The 15,832-nt window shown below is 39.3% G+C and overlaps 1 protein-coding gene across 1 annotated transcript in view; it reads right to left on the bottom strand.

The window, feature by feature from the left end:
• Positions 1-6,436: 6,436 nt before the first annotated feature.
• LOC132204647 (laminin subunit alpha-like) overlaps positions 6,437-15,832 on the bottom strand; it is a 32,589-nt gene continuing 23,193 nt past the window's right edge. The window contains exons 4-13 of the mRNA XM_059633269.1: positions 10,278-10,399; positions 8,615-8,677; positions 8,462-8,527; positions 7,746-7,873; positions 7,494-7,694; positions 7,404-7,439; positions 7,090-7,213; positions 6,942-7,033; positions 6,869-6,884; positions 6,437-6,816 (exon numbers count right to left, since the gene is read on the bottom strand). Of these exons, the coding sequence (XP_059489252.1) occupies positions 6,641-6,816; positions 6,869-6,884; positions 6,942-7,033; positions 7,090-7,213; positions 7,404-7,439; positions 7,494-7,694; positions 7,746-7,873; positions 8,462-8,527; positions 8,615-8,677; positions 10,278-10,399 (1,024 nt within the window). The 3' untranslated portion in view covers positions 6,437-6,640. The remainder of the gene's footprint in view (positions 6,817-6,868; positions 6,885-6,941; positions 7,034-7,089; positions 7,214-7,403; positions 7,440-7,493; positions 7,695-7,745; positions 7,874-8,461; positions 8,528-8,614; positions 8,678-10,277; positions 10,400-15,832) is intronic.

The raw sequence follows: 15,832 nt of genomic DNA, 5'->3' as shown, positions 1-15,832 counted from the left end.
CTACCATTTGAGGTAAAACACATTTTTATTGAATTCGCATGAATAAATAAATTCTTCCTTTAGGTGCACACCGTTTTGGAGGGTATTTGCGGTCGTTCGACGAACCCTTTGATTTCCTTGAATTTGAACCATCATGGAACCCCTTATCTTCCACCGCCATGAAAATTATTCCAGACGAGGTGCCCTCAAGCGCTCCTGTAGCCAAGCATGGTTTTGATGATCATCTTCGTTTGCTTGGAGAGTCAGGTTCAGACTCTGTCTCGTTGTGCAGACCTGTGGCCTCTGAGGAGGTGACCTCTCAATCCCAGCCAGTCCCTCAGCCTCGTCGACACCATCCAGAGGGTAAGTGATCATTTTTTCTGCACCCTGCACCGATTCCAATATGAATGAAACTTTGAAAAAATTTGAAAGAGTGCAATAAAAATGTGATGAAATGTGAATTTAATAAAGTTTGAAAAACAAATTGGATAAAATTAGAAAAAGTTTGATATCGTTTAAAAAATTTGAAAAATTAGATAAATTTGAAAGAATTGATAGTTTTCTCAACCTTATTTTGGTCTTGACTTTGATTTTCTTTAATCTCATAATTCTTCTGCCACGCGCCATTATTTATACAAAAATGTAGTTTTCATAAAAAAATTTATCATAACTAGAATATAACCAGAAATAGTTAAATAATATAATTTTAATTTTTTGATTTGAATTGGGAAAGGCACCAGCGGTAGCAGACGCAGGTGTACTAAGAGTAAATTGGGTAAATTGCAAGGGCCGATTACTCGGATTCTCCCCTATCGGGGCCGATAACACCGGTGAGCTGGGCGGTCCCACTGGGCCGGGGATAAAGGAGAATAGGTGACGTTTGGTTGTTGGGAATTTGATACAATTTGAAAATTTTGATTTTATTCGACAAAAATTTTTGAAATTAGATAAAATTCGAACAAATTTGATAAAATTTGATAAAAATTAAAAAGTTTGATACGTTATTTGAAACTTGCGGCGGCATACCTCATGTCGTGATTATTCAAGCATAATTTATGTAAGTTCATTAAATACTTCTTCATGTATACGCTAAAATTAAACCACTGCAAACATAATATCTCATCAGCTGATGCGATCGCTCTTGAGCTGCTGACTCCTGGTTGACTGACATCATCACAAACCATTACTTCCACAACTTTTGGAGACCAAAAAAAATTTCAAAATAAGTTAATCGGAAACATCATGAATCGCGCATTTTTAACCATATATTGGATCTTATTTTTTCTCATTTTTTCAAACTTTGGATCGAATTTTATCAAATTGATTCTCCAGAAGGGACCCATCCCTCCATCTTCACGCCAGCAAGTTCATCAAGAACAAACATTAGAGGAGAGGAGTTCAGGCGCTTGCCGAAGGAATAAGCCTCCAATGGAGATGAATGAAACTGTGACGTCACACCACTATGATTTCCCTTGCTTGAAGGTTTTATAAAATTAAATCTTGTTAATATTTTTTCATTTTGTATTGTGGTGCCAGTTACAGAGGTTGCAAGGCCCATGGCTGTCACCATCCCTCCATCTTCACGCCAGCAAGTTCAGCAAAAACAAACGTTAGAGGAGAGGAGTTATGACACTTACAGAACATACAAGCCAATGGACATGCATGAAATTGGGACGTTTGCAAGTCGTCTTCAATCTTACAGGAGGATCATCTTGCGGCGACTATGGAAATGCTGCAAATTGAACAGCAGCAGTTTTTGGTGAAACTCCTCTTACCATTGATGCAGCGGATGATCCATCCTGTTGATGACCCAGAGCTTGTTGGTAAGGTCACAAGCATTTTGAGTTACTGTGAGGAGGAGGAATTTCTTTACATGATGAACGATTTCCAATACCTCAAACAGAAAATCGAAGACACTGTCACAACAATTAGGGCTTTGCAGCGCCCCAAGAAGACTCAATGAATGAATTCTCTCACACCCCTAGCCTCTGTCAACCACATATTTCTCTAAGTCACATAGAGAAATAAACTTTGTTATTTTTAAATGGTTTTGTTGTTGGTCAAGGCAGAGCAATAAATTATTCTTCAGGTGGATTTGCAGTGTGTTTAAAAATCAAACAGTAAACGCCTATTTTTTGCAGTTACTTTTACCACCTATTTTATTCCACCGTTTTTCAAGGATGGACGTGATCTGTAATTTTGCAATTGCGATTGATTTTGGCAATCTATTATTAAGCGATGAAATACTTTTACCCATTTTACACTACAATTATTTTTATGGAAATAATTTTCTTTTCCAAAATACTACTGAATATTAAGAAAAAATTTATAATCTTTGAATCAAAATTTTGGAGTCTTTCGGATCATGAAATAGGCGACATGATAATTATCATCTCAGGTTGCCGGCTGGCCTGGTCAGCCAGTGTGTCATGCTGTCAGTTTGGCACGAGAGGATCGTGGATGGTTTTGCTCGACTGACAACCCTTGTCAAACAGGAGGCCATTGAGGCCACGACCGAGTCCACTTCGAGACCATGGTCTCTATGGACTCGAGCGTGGCCTCAGTGGCCTCGAGTTGAGGTCACTTTGAGCACTGACTCCGTGGCCTCGATGGACTCGGTATGGTCTCCATGGACTCGGAGTGACCTCGGCGGTCTCTGTGGACTCGTAGTGATCTCGGTGGTCTCCGTGGACTCGGGAGTGATCTCGGTGGTCTCCGTGGACTCGGAGTGATCTCCGTGGTCTCCGTGGACTCGGGAGTGATCTCGGTGGTCTCCGTGGACTCGGAGTGATCTCAGTGGTCTCCGTGGACTCGGGAGTGATCTCGGTGGTCTCCGTGGACTCGGGAGTGATCTCGGTGGTCTCCGTGGACTCGGAGTGATCTCAGTGGTCTCCGTGGACTCGGGAGTGATCTCGGTGGTCTCCGTGGACTCGGAGTGACCTCGGTGGCCTCGGAATGGTCTCAATGGACTCGAAGTGACCTCGGCGGTCTCCATGCACTCGGAGTGGTCTCAGTGGTCTCCGAGTGACCTCAAGTTGTGATTTTGATTTTTTCGCATTATTTTTAATATTATAAAAATTTTAATTTACATCAAATTATAAAAAAAAATTATTTTGCGAAAATTAGAAACTTTTTAATATGCAAAATTGAATTAATTTATTTTTTTGTATTTATGAGTTGTTCTATAAACCGCGTTGTTTTTTTACTTGCTGCTACGTGAACCATAATTAATTCCAAAAAACAGCCGCCAGTTGAAATAGATCATAATAGGAAATTGGGTATATTAATTATTAATTTATCTTCTGTTGATCAGTCATAATTATAAAAAAAATTGAAACCAGTTTAATCAAAATCTTAACCAGAAAGTTATTAAAAAAATAGATATTTAATCAATTTAATAATGTAATAAGGCTCTTCAGCTTTATTTTTGCCAAAATATTCAGTTTTTATTTTAGTTGATTTTTTCAAATCAAAATTGTAATCTGTAATAAAATTCAACAGAATAATTTTTCATATCATTTTCATAAAAACATTGCCTTTAAAAATTTGCTGAACGCTAATTTCTGTACCGAAATTTAATATTTATGATTTTTTGCGTCCAAAGCAGCAGATTTTAAGCTACTTACTTTAATTTTTCAATAACTTTTTGGTGAAGATTTTGTTTAAAGTGGTTTGAATTTTTTTATGAATAAGACTCTGATCAAGAGAAGATAAATAAATTAATATTGGGGGGCATTCACTAGAGATTTCCTCCCCGGGAGGACTTTTGTCCAGGGAGGATAGTGGCGGGACAAATTTTAGCTTGGGATAAAAAATTTCACTTTCGAGCGGGAGGAAATTTTAGTCTATCCCAGCCGGCGGGACAAAATTTGTCCCGTTGCGTTTTTAATACAAAAAAATAAATTAATTCAATTTTGCATATTAAAAAGTTTCTAATTTTCGCAAAATAATTTTTTTTATATAATTTGATGTAAATTAAAATTTGTATAATATTAAAAATAATGCGAAAAAATCATAATCACAACTTGAGGTCACTCGGAGGCCACTGAGACCACTCCGAGTGCATGGAGACCGCCGAGGTCACTCCGAGTCCACGGAGACCACCGAGATCACTCCCGAGTCCACGGAGACCACTGAGATCACTCCGAGTCCACGGAGACCACCGAGATCACTCCCGAGTCCACGGAGACCACCGAGATCACTCCCGAGTCCACGGAGACCACCGAGATCACTCCGAGTCCACAGAGACCGCCGAGGTCACTCCGAGTCCATGGAGACCATACCGAGTCCATCGAGGCCACGGAGTCAGTGCTCAAAGTGACCTCAACTCGAGGCCACTGAGGCCACGCTCGAGTCCATAGAGACCATGGTCTCGAAGTGGACTCGGTCGTGGCCTCAATGGCCTCCTGTTTGACAAGGGAACCCATGCTGGTTGCAATCGCAGCCTCGCCGCTGAAAAACGGGGCGCACCTTTCTCTCTTGCACGGCAATGTGTGTGTTGGAATAAATACATATGTATATAGCAAGAGTGAGAATGCTCCATGGCTCGTACAGAGCTTGAGCAAATGTCTGCACTGCTCTATGAAAGTCTGGGACAAGAAATAATTAGGTTCCTGATTTTATTTTTGCATGTGCAAATTGATGAAAGTGGGAATTTTTAATGTCGTGTAAGTGAGAAATAATTTGGCTGCAGAATTGAAACCTATTAATTAACCAGCAATGCACCCCTGGATTTCACAACAATATAATTATTGTAAATATGACAGGCTGCTTTTTTCTCGACACTTTCATATCAAATTTTACTGAAATAAGTGAAATATGGTTTTGGTCAACGTTGTAATAGTTGTCATCGGGCAAATTCACAGATAATTTATATAATTTACAAAGGATTTGTAATTGGAAAACCCCTTGAGGGTGCTGTATAGATTAAAATCCATTTGACTGTTACAGAAGCAAAAAGTGCCAAAGACAGCAACAAAATAGTTGAAACTCCATTTCCAGAAGCCTCTTCGCCCAAAGCATAATTTTCTTCATTCTCCTCCACGTGAATTATCTGAGAGTAAGTGATCTTTTTTTGCGTTATTTTTCTCTTTAATTATTAGTTGGATAAATACCTCTTTTCCCATAAATACAAGTGCTTTCGGGATTTTCATGCACTCATTCGGAAGTCGCGGGTTTTGATTGAAATTTGCCATGAGAGGGTGCTAATGCATAATTAGCTTCAATTTTGGAAATTTGGTCGCCTGGGTGCGTGCACCCCAAGGTACATTGGGCATAAAACGGTTTTTTTTTACGGTTCGTCGAATCAGGCAAATCAGGGCACCGTTAGAAGGAGAAATCGAGGCGTCGTTCCGCAAAATGCTTCTCTTCAGAAATGTAGAATCGTATCCACCCGCAAAGTTTGGCCGATTTTGCTACTCTAGAATTTCGTAAACTCGGCCAAATTCTGGTTGAATTTTTTGGCCGATTTTTCAACGGATTCACCCTCTAGTCGGAATCCAAGTTTTGGTGCCGCAGGCGCGTCGCGCGCTTGTAACCACGAACGCACTCTAACGCAATTATTTTCACTCTGATCTGCCAAACGCTATTTGAACGCATCAGTATTTGCCAGCGTTCCATAGCGTTCAAAAATAGCTGACAGAGTACCCCAGCGTTCAATGTGCCCCTCGACGCTGGTCCAGGTGGCCGCTAGCCACCTGCCTTCAGCGTTTGGTAGCGTCTGCCAGAGTTAATAAGAAGCAACGTCTGCATAAGCGTTCGAACTATAGTATTTATACATGGACACTCAACCACGAGGACGGTGATTGAAAAATTATTTATTACTCAATGAGAATTCAATTCATCATACATACATGTCAAAGCACACTTTTAAAAATTTTTAAAGAAAAAGAAATAGTATAAAGAAATAGTGGTTTTAACTTCTTAATTTTCGCATAGTCCACAAGGAATTTCACTCGTGCAGGGCAGTTCTTCAGGTGGTATCTGTCACACGGATTGTCACATAATTTACATACACATTTATCATCGATTTTCAAGTGATGTTTTCTGTTTTTACAAATCAGGTGGTGAAAACCATGACAAACAAATCTCGTATAAACATGCCTTAATTTAAATTCTGGCCGGATTTCTGTCTAAAAAAATGAACTTTTACACTTAAAACTCAAAAATTAAGAAAAACGGCAGCACCCTGAACTTGACTAGGATCACGATTTCACTTATTGAAAGCTCATACCAGCTAGCCTTTTCCAACGTGTATATACCTCGACTCACACCTCTTGACTGAGAAGCAAATATGAATCGCAGACGATGAAGGAGGTTTTTCTTTGTGCCTGGAGTTGAGTTCGTTCTTAAACTATTTAGATCATTTTAAATGCGGTATATTATTAAAATATGAATTGTGGTTTGCCAAATTAAATTATTTATTGAGACTTTTCATTGTTCTTGCCTAATAATTATTGAAAATTTTGTCGTTATTTTGCTTCTTTTATCATCAGCATACATGCATTTTAATTACTATAACAGTCTGTTTGATCCAAAAGGGTATTACATATTTTTATTGCTTCTCTAATTCATACCGTGCTATCACCAATTAAAGAATCAAGAACTGTTTCCTCAAAAACAGAATTTAAAGGACAATAATATTAAACTTAATTCGAAGTTACTAATTCGCCTTATTTGTAAATTTGGGCGAGAATTTTCTTAGGCCAAAATCAGCAGCAACTGGACTCGATGAATTCAGTTGAAGACTCCTCCTTCTTCTGATTAGAGATGAGATGAAAATATTTCCAGAGCATTGGCTGACGGTTTCGTAAGTTTTACTACACGCGGCAGTCGCAACTGAGCAAATATATATTTATTTTAAATTTATAATTTTACCAAAGAAACCTACTTTTATCCGGGCAATTCTGAAAATTTTTAAGCTAGTTAATATTTTTGAAATATAAAATTGATTTGATTTATACATTAATGGTTTTTAGCTGAATGCACTGCATCACTAAATAGGCTCTGCCAGAGCAACTCGCACCTCTCGACACAAAGTTGGGGATGTACATATCTTCAAGAGAAGTGTTTCAAAATTAAAAAGTTGCAAACAGCTAAATAAATCCATACTGTTGATTTTGGAAACGCAGTCACTCACGGCCGCTGCAACGATTGCCTTCCACGTTGCATCTTTTTGTGCTCCAGTTAGAAACGTGGTGAGTTTAGCCTGGTCAATTATGTTGTCTTGCAAAATCTGATGTACAATAGGAAGTTAAAAATCAATCCTTAATAATATCAATCTATATATGATACACAAAATTAATAAAAAAAAACAATCACTAATAATGAAAAAATCATGCATTTAAATCGTTTAATCAGTCGAAGCAATTGAGCTGTATGGGTAATTGAGATATTTTTTTAGATATAAAATAAAAATAACTAACAATTGCTTTTTGCAGCAAGTAACAGTGGACGAAGCACTGAAAAAAAATCACATTATTGAGATCAGAACATTCAAGATATGTAAAACGAACAGCATCTCTGCCTAGTGCAGCCCTCACTGCAGGACTTTGGTAGTTGATTGAGTTGGGTGGAATGTTAGTGTAGCGTTGCTGTTTGTACAGGGAGAAGATGTTAAACGCGTTAAGAGCAACTTTTGTCACTTGGCAAACTCTTTCATAAGCGTAGAAAGTGACCAAAGGTGCCGGTGGCCTCCTGCAGCAATTCGACACGCTCTTAACAAGCATAAGTAAGTGTTGAATTCAGTAACAGGTAAAAAAAAATACTATCAAATTCTGCGAAGCGCAAGTCTTTGGCTGGATCACTGGTACAGTTGTGGTGCTGGTTGTTGTTGTGGAGGTGGTAGTAGGAGAGGTAGTTGTTGTAGAGGTTGATGTTGTAGTTGTTGTCGTGGCTGAAAATTGAATTTGAGATACGGGAAAGTGTGTAATGCTCCAAGTGTATCGATTTGAGCTGGTTTTTTAAGCATATTTCACACCTTCTGTGATCGTAGTCAATGCAGCGGAAACAATTTGAAAAATAGTGGCTCTTTATTTGGTGGGGTAAGTGGACTCTGAGCAAATATGTTTAAGTGAATAATATTATCAAAACCACTTTCACCGATCAATATATTAACTGGAAAGCATTGAATTGATAAAAATTACAACTTCCATGGGACAATTAAAGTGCAGGAATTTTTTGAAAATTTGTCGTCTGCAAAACCTAAGTTTTTTGGAAAATAAGTTAAATTGAATAATATCTTGAATCAAGCTTTCGCTAATCAATTTTACAGCGGAGGTCCATAATCTGATGTAAATTACTGCGTCCATGGGTTTATTAATATGCAGGATTAAGTGGGAAAATCTTCAACTGCCGTACTCAAATTTCTGAGGAAATAAGTTTAATTAAATTGTGTCTTTTCTTTCCCAACCAATTTCTGTTAAATCAACTGTTCCGACTTGTCGGAGAAAAACATATGAATTGAACTCAATCATGTCCAGACCTTCAGTTGTTGTGCTGGTAACCGCCGCAGTGGTCGTAGTCGTCGGCTCAGTGGTTGATGTCGTGGCTGCAAGGTGTGTTTAAACGTAAAGAATTGTTCACTCGATTATTTTGTGCATAGTTTGTTGTGCGGCACACAAAGATTATCCCAGACCTTCAGTGGTTGTTATCGTAGCAGCAGATGTAGTTGTGGTAGGCACGGTGGTCGTTGTTGTAGCTAAATATATGTATAAGCATTAAAAAGAGGAAACTCGTTCAGGCTTGCTAATAATAGGCGCAGGATGGGTGAATTATGTCTGAGTGCACTATTTGTAATATCACACCATAAGACAATAAAAGAGTTGCAATAATAATAATAATTTATTTAAAATCATTCTACTGCCAAACTCTACTTTCTGAGCTGATAATTTTCAGTGAATATTTTAATCATAATGATATAAAAAAATCAATTATAATTGCTAAAAAGTCATTAACTGATATAGAAGATTCCATAATTATATTTATATGCAGTGCCGAACATATAATCATTTTAAAGGGGAAACTCGGTCAGGCTTGCTAACAATAGGCGCAGGATTTATTTGGAAATTATTCGTTAAACTGCCACGATTTTATTTATATGCCATATCAAATTGCAAAATCGTCACATGCCGAACTCCACTGTCTGAGCCAATATGTGAATAATAACTTCAATACCACATTCACTGATCAATATAATAGCTGCAAAGCCATTAATTGTTAAAAATTATAGCCTCAATGGGTCAATTAAAGTGCAGGAATTATTTGAAAATTTTTCGTCTGCAAAACATAAGTTTTTTTGGAAAATTAGTTAAATTGAATAATATCTTGAATCAAGCTTTCGTTGATTAACGCGGGTAATGGAAAATTTATGTTCGGACAATAATGTGGCTAAATATTGCGTTCGCAACTGAATTCTACGCATGCATATTTATATGTGTGTCTGCAGACCTTCAGTAGTGGTGCTGGTAGGCGCAGTAGTTGACGTTGTCGGCTCCGTGGTTGTTGTGGTGGCTGAAAATAGAATTTGAGATGCTCGCTCGCTTGAATAAGGATTGAGCATCGAACAAGACTCGTACCTGCTGTGGTCGTTGTCGTCGGCTCAGTTGTTGTAGTTGTTGCTGCAAATTGTATGTTTTGAACGAATCAACGCAATGAATTGATAACAATAAATTTTTAGTGCGACTCGATTGGTCTTAAGGCTCTCTAGGTAAATTTGCAAAATGGTAATCTTGTGATTTTTCAGAAAACCTAACAATTTTTAATTTTTGGTGCATGTTGTGTATTTTACTCTTTCAAAATTTTAGGACCAACTTTAAACTTACATTCCATTTGAGCGCCTTTCAAATTTTCCTTTTTGTATAGTATAAAGAAGTATACCTATACCCACGGTTTTGGATTAAAAAATTGAGGTCAATATTATTTTTTTTGCAATAACTCGTACAAATCTGATTCTCATAAATTGTCTAAAATGATGCGATTTCGAAGAAATTTCTCACCTCAGTTAATCTCATATTGTTAAACCAAAAAATGTATCACTTCATCGATTCTTAAAATATTTCTAATATTTATTTTTTCTCCCGACTTCTTTTTTAAAAATTTTTGCATATTGCAGAACGGCAGCATGCACAAATATTTCATCCTAGTAGACAATTTAAATGGAACTAGATATCTTTTAATTGTGGCTTTTATCAGAATATAATATCCGGTTGCATTCCTTCAGGTGCGTATAACTTAAATTTTGTACCCTGATATCAGAGTAACTGAAATGTGAATTGTAATTTTTTTGAAAATTTTAACACGTTTTCTTGATGTTTCTGTCGTTTGGGTGTACGTTGACAAAAGTTCGATTGAGACCCACCTTCCGTGGTCGTAGTCGAGGCAGCAGTAGTCGTTGAGGTTGGCTCGGTAGTCGTTGTAGTAGCTGTAATCAGCAATAGATAAGCGGCAACGCGGGTTATGTACAATATTTGTTATGACAATAATGTGGCTAGATATTGCGTTCGCAACTAAATTCTTCGCATGCATATATCAGTTTGTCTGCAGACCTTCAGTAGTGGTGCTGGTCGGCGCAGTAGTCGACGTCGTCGGCTCCGTGGTTGTTGTGGTGGCTGAAAATTGAATTCGAGATGCTTGCTTGCATAAGGTGTAATTTGAGCTTTGAACAAGTCTCGTACCTGCTGTGGTCGTAGTCGTCGGCTCAGTTGTTGTAGTTGTGGCTGAAAATTTTGTTTTTAATACAATGAAATGATAACAATAAATTTTTAGTGCGACTCGATTTTTTTTTTAAGCTCTCTAGGTCAATGCGTTCGCAACTTAATTCTACGCATGCATATATCAGTTTGTCTGCAGACCTTCAGTAGTGGTGCTGGTCGGCGCAGTAGTCGACGTCGTCGGCTCCGTGGTTGTTGTGGTAGCTGAAAATTGAATTTGAGATGCTCGCTTGCATAAGGTGTGATTTGAGCATTGAACAAGTCTCGTACCTGCTGTGGTCGTAGTCGTTGCCTCAGTTGTAGTAGTTGTGGCTGAAAATTTTATTTGAATTCAATTAAAGGATAACAATCAATTTTTAGTGCTACTAGATTGGTCTAAATGCTCTTTAGGTCAATCCGTTCGCAACTTAATTCTACGCATGCATATATCAGTTTGTCTGCAGACCTTCAGTAGTGGTGCTGGTAGGCGCAGTAGTCGACGTCGTCGGCTCCGTGGTTGTTGTGGTGGCTGAAAATTGAATTCGAGATGCTTGCTTGCATAAGGTGTAATTTGAGCTTTGAACAAGTCTCGTACCTGCTGTGGTCGTAGTCGTCGGCTCAGTTGTTGTAGTTGTGGCTGAAAATTTTGTTTTTAATACAATGAAATGATAACAATAAATTTTTAGTGCGACTCGATTTTTTTTTTAAGCTCTCTAGGTCAATGCGTTCGCAACTTAATTCTACGCATGCATATATCAGTTTGTCTGCAGACCTTCAGTAGTGGTGCTGGTCGGCGCAGTAGTCGACGTCGTCGGCTCCGTGGTTGTTGTGGTAGCTGAAAATTGAATTCGAGATGCTCGCTTGCATAAGGTGTGATTTGAGCATTGAACAAGTCTCGTACCTGCTGTGGTCGTAGTCGTCGGCTCAGTTGTTGTAGTTGTGGCTGAAAATTTTTATTTGAATTCAATTAAAGGATAGAAATCAATTTTTAGTGCGACTAGATTGGTCTTAATGCTCTCTAGGTCAATGCGTTCGCAACTTAATTCTACGCATGCATATATCAGTTTGTCTGCAGACCTTCAGTAGTGGTGCTGGTAGGCGCAGTAGTCGTCGTCGTCGGCTCCGTAGTTGTTGTGGTTGCTGAAAATTGAATTTGAGATTCTCGCTTGCATAAGGTGTGATTTGAGCATTGAGCAAGTCACGTACCAACTGTAGTCGTAGTCGTTGGCTCAGTTGTTGTAGTTGTGGCTGAAAATTTTTGTTTTGAATGCAATGAAATGATATAAATTAATTTTTAGTGCGACTCGATTTGTCTTAAAGCTCTCTAGGTCAATGCGTTCGCAACTTAATTCTACGCATGCATATATCAGTTTGTCTGCAGACCTTCAGTAGTGGTGCTGGTCGGCGCAGTAGTCGACGTCGTCGGCTCCGTGGTTGTTGTGGTGGCTGAAAATTGAATTCGAGATGCTTGCTTGCATAAGGTGTAATTTGAGCTTTGAACAAGTCTCGTACCTGCTGTGGTCGTAGTCGTCGGCTCAGTTGTTGTAGTTGTGGCTGAAAATTTTGTTTTTAATACAATGAAATGATAACAATAAATTTTTAGTGCGACTCGATTTTTTTTTTAAGCTCTCTAGGTCAATGCGTTCGCAACTTAATTCTACGCATGCATATATCAGTTTGTCTGCAGACCTTCAGTAGTGGTGCTGGTCGGCGCAGTAGTCGACGTCGTCGGCTCCGTGGTTGTTGTGGTAGCTGAAAATTGAATTTGAGATGCTCGCTTGCATAAGGTGTGATTTGAGCATTGAACAAGTCTCGTACCTGCTGTGGTCGTAGTCGTTGCCTCAGTTGTAGTAGTTGTGGCTGAAAATTTTATTTGAATTCAATTAAAGGATAACAATCAATTTTTAGTGCTACTAGATTGGTCTAAATGCTCTTTAGGTCAATCCGTTCGCAACTTAATTCTACGCATGCATATATCAGTTTGTCTGCAGACCTTCAGTAGTGGTGCTGGTAGGCGCAGTAGTCGACGTCGTCGGCTCCGTGGTTGTTGTGGTGGCTGAAAATTGAATTCGAGATGCTTGCTTGCATAAGGTGTAATTTGAGCTTTGAACAAGTCTCGTACCTGCTGTGGTCGTAGTCGTCGGCTCAGTTGTTGTAGTTGTGGCTGAAAATTTTGTTTTTAATACAATGAAATGATAACAATAAATTTTTAGTGCGACTCGATTTTTTTTTTAAGCTCTCTAGGTCAATGCGTTCGCAACTTAATTCTACGCATGCATATATCAGTTTGTCTGCAGACCTTCAGTAGTGGTGCTGGTCGGCGCAGTAGTCGACGTCGTCGGCTCCGTGGTTGTTGTGGTAGCTGAAAATTGAATTCGAGATGCTCGCTTGCATAAGGTGTGATTTGAGCATTGAACAAGTCTCGTACCTGCTGTGGTCGTAGTCGTCGGCTCAGTTGTTGTAGTTGTGGCTGAAAATTTTTATTTGAATTCAATTAAAGGATAACAATCAATTTTTAGTGCGACTAGATTGGTCTTAATGTTCTCTAGGTCAATGCGTTTTCAACTTAATTCTACGCATGCATATATCAGTTTGTCTGCAGACCTTCAGTAGTGGTGCTGGTAGGCGCAGTAGTCGACGTCGTTGGCTCCGTAGTTGTTGTGGTAGCTGAAAATTGAATTCGAGATGCTCGCTTGCATAAGGTGTGATTTGAGCATTGAACAAGTCTCGTACCTGCTGTGGTCGTAGTCGTCGGCTCAGTTGTTGTAGTTGTGGCTGAAAATTTTTATTTGAATTCAATTAAAGGATAACAATCAATTTTTAGTGCGACTAGATTGGTCTTAATGCTCTCTAGGTCAATGCGTTCGCAACTTAATTCTACGCATGCATATATCAGTTTGTCTGCACACCTTCAGTAGTGGTGCTGGTAGGCGCAGTAGTCGTCGTCGTCGGCTCCGTAGTTGTTGTGGTTGCTGAAAATTGAATTTGAGATTCTCGCTTGCATAAGGTGTGATTTGAGCATTGAGCAAGTCACGTACCAACTGTAGTCGTAGTCGTCGGCTCAGTTGTTGTAGTTGTGGCTGAAAATTTTTATTTGAATTCAATTAAAGGATAACAATCAATTTTTAGTGCGACTAGATTGGTCTTAATGCTCTCTAGGTCAATGCGTTCGCAACTTAATTCTACGCATGCATATATCAGTTTGTCTGCAGACCTTCAGTAAAGGTGCTGGTAGGCGCAGTAGTCGTCGTCGTCGGCTCCGTAGTTGTTGTGGTTGCTGAAAATTGAATTTGAGATGCTCGCTTGCATAACGTGTGATTTGAGCATTGAGCAAGTCACGTACCAACTGTAGTCGTAGTCGTCGGCTCAGTTGTTGTAGTTGTGGCTGAAAATTTTCGTTTTGAATGCAATGAAATGATATAAATTAATTTTTAGTGCGACTCGATTTGTCTTAAAGCTCTCTAGGTCAATGCGTTCGCAACTTAATTCTACGCATGCATATATCAGTTTGTCTGCAGACCTTCAGTAGTGGTGCTGGTCGGCGCAGTAGTCGACGTCGTCGGCTCCGTGGTTGTTGTGGTAGCTGAAAATTGAATTCGAGATGCTCGCTTGCATAAGGTGTGATTTGAGCATTGAACAAGTCTCGTACCTGCTGTGGTCGTAGTCGTCGGCTCAGTTGTTGTAGTTGTGGCTGAAAATTTTTATTTGAATTCAATTAAAGGATAGAAATCAATTTTTAGTGCGACTAGATTGGTCTTAATGCTCTCTAGGTCAATGCGTTCGCAACTTAATTCTACGCATGCATATATCAGTTTGTCTGCAGACCTTCAGTAGTGGTGCTGGTAGGCGCAGTAGTCGTCGTCGTCGGCTCCGTAGTTGTTGTGGTTGCTGAAAATTGAATTTGAGATTCTCGCTTGCATAAGGTGTGATTTGAGCATTGAGCAAGTCACGTACCAACTGTAGTCGTAGTCGTCGGCTCAGTTGTTGTAGTTGTGGCTGAAAATTTTCGTTTTGAATGCAATGAAATGATATAAATTAATTTTTAGTGCGACTCGATTTGTCTTAAAGCTCTCTAGGTCAATGCGTTCGCAACTTAATTCTACGCATGCATATATCAGTTTGTCTGCAGACCTTCAGTAGTGGTGCTGGTAGGCGCAGTAGTCGTCGTCGTCGGCTCCGTAGTTGTTGTGGTAGCTGAAAATTGAATTCGAGATGCTCGCTTGCATAAGGTGTGATTTGAGCATTGAACAAGTCTCGTACCTGCTGTGGTCGTAGTCGTTGCCTCAGTTGTAGTAGTTGTGGCTGAAAATTTTTATTTGAATTCAATTAAAGGATAACAATCAATTTTTAGTGCGACTAGATTGGTCTTAATGCTCTCTAGGTCAATGCGTTCGCAACTTAATTCTACGCATGCGTATATCAGTTTGTCTGCAGACCTTCAGTAGTGGTGCTGGTAGGCGCAGTAGTCGACGTCGTTGGCTCCGTGGTTGTTGTGGTAGCTGAAAATTGAATTCGAGATGCTCGCTTGCATAAGGTGTGATTTGAGCATTGAACAAGTCTCGTACCTGCTGTGGACGTAGTCGTCGGCTCAGTTGTTGTAGTTGTGGCTGAAAATTTTTATTTGAATTCAATTAAAGGATAACAATCAATTTTTAGTGCGACTAGATTGGTCTTAATGCTCTCTAGGTCAATGCGTTCGCAACTTAATTCTACGCATGCATATATCAGTTTGTCTGCACACCTTCAGTAGTGGTGCTGGTAGGCGCAGTAGTCGTCGTCGTCGGCTCCGTAGTTGTTGTGGTTGCTGAAAATTGAATTTGAGATTCTCGCTTGCATAAGGTGTGATTTGAGCATTGAGCAAGTCACGTACCAACTGTAGTCGTAGTCGTCGGCTCAGTTGTTGTAGTTGTGGCTGAAAATTTTTATTTGAATTCAATTAAAGGATAACAATCAATTTTTAGTGCGACTAGATTGGTCTTAATGCTCTCTAGGTCAATGCGTTCGCAACTTAATTCTACGCATGCATATATCAGTTTGTCTGCAGACCTTCAGTAGTGGTGCTGGTAGGCGCAGTAGTCGTCGTCGTCGGCTCCGTAGTTGTTGTGGTTGCTGAAAATTGAATTTGAGATTCTCGCTTGCATAAGGTGTGATTTGAGCATTGAGCA

The sequence above is a fragment of the Neocloeon triangulifer genome, unplaced genomic scaffold (genome assembly GCF_031216515.1).
Source record: "Neocloeon triangulifer isolate White Clay Creek 2 clone unplaced genomic scaffold, ASM3121651v1 ptg000022l, whole genome shotgun sequence".
NCBI classification, from domain to species: Eukaryota; Metazoa; Arthropoda; class Insecta; order Ephemeroptera; family Baetidae; genus Neocloeon; species Neocloeon triangulifer.
The sequence above is the reverse complement of the archived record's forward strand: the minus strand, read 5'-3'. Positions and strand labels throughout refer to the sequence as shown.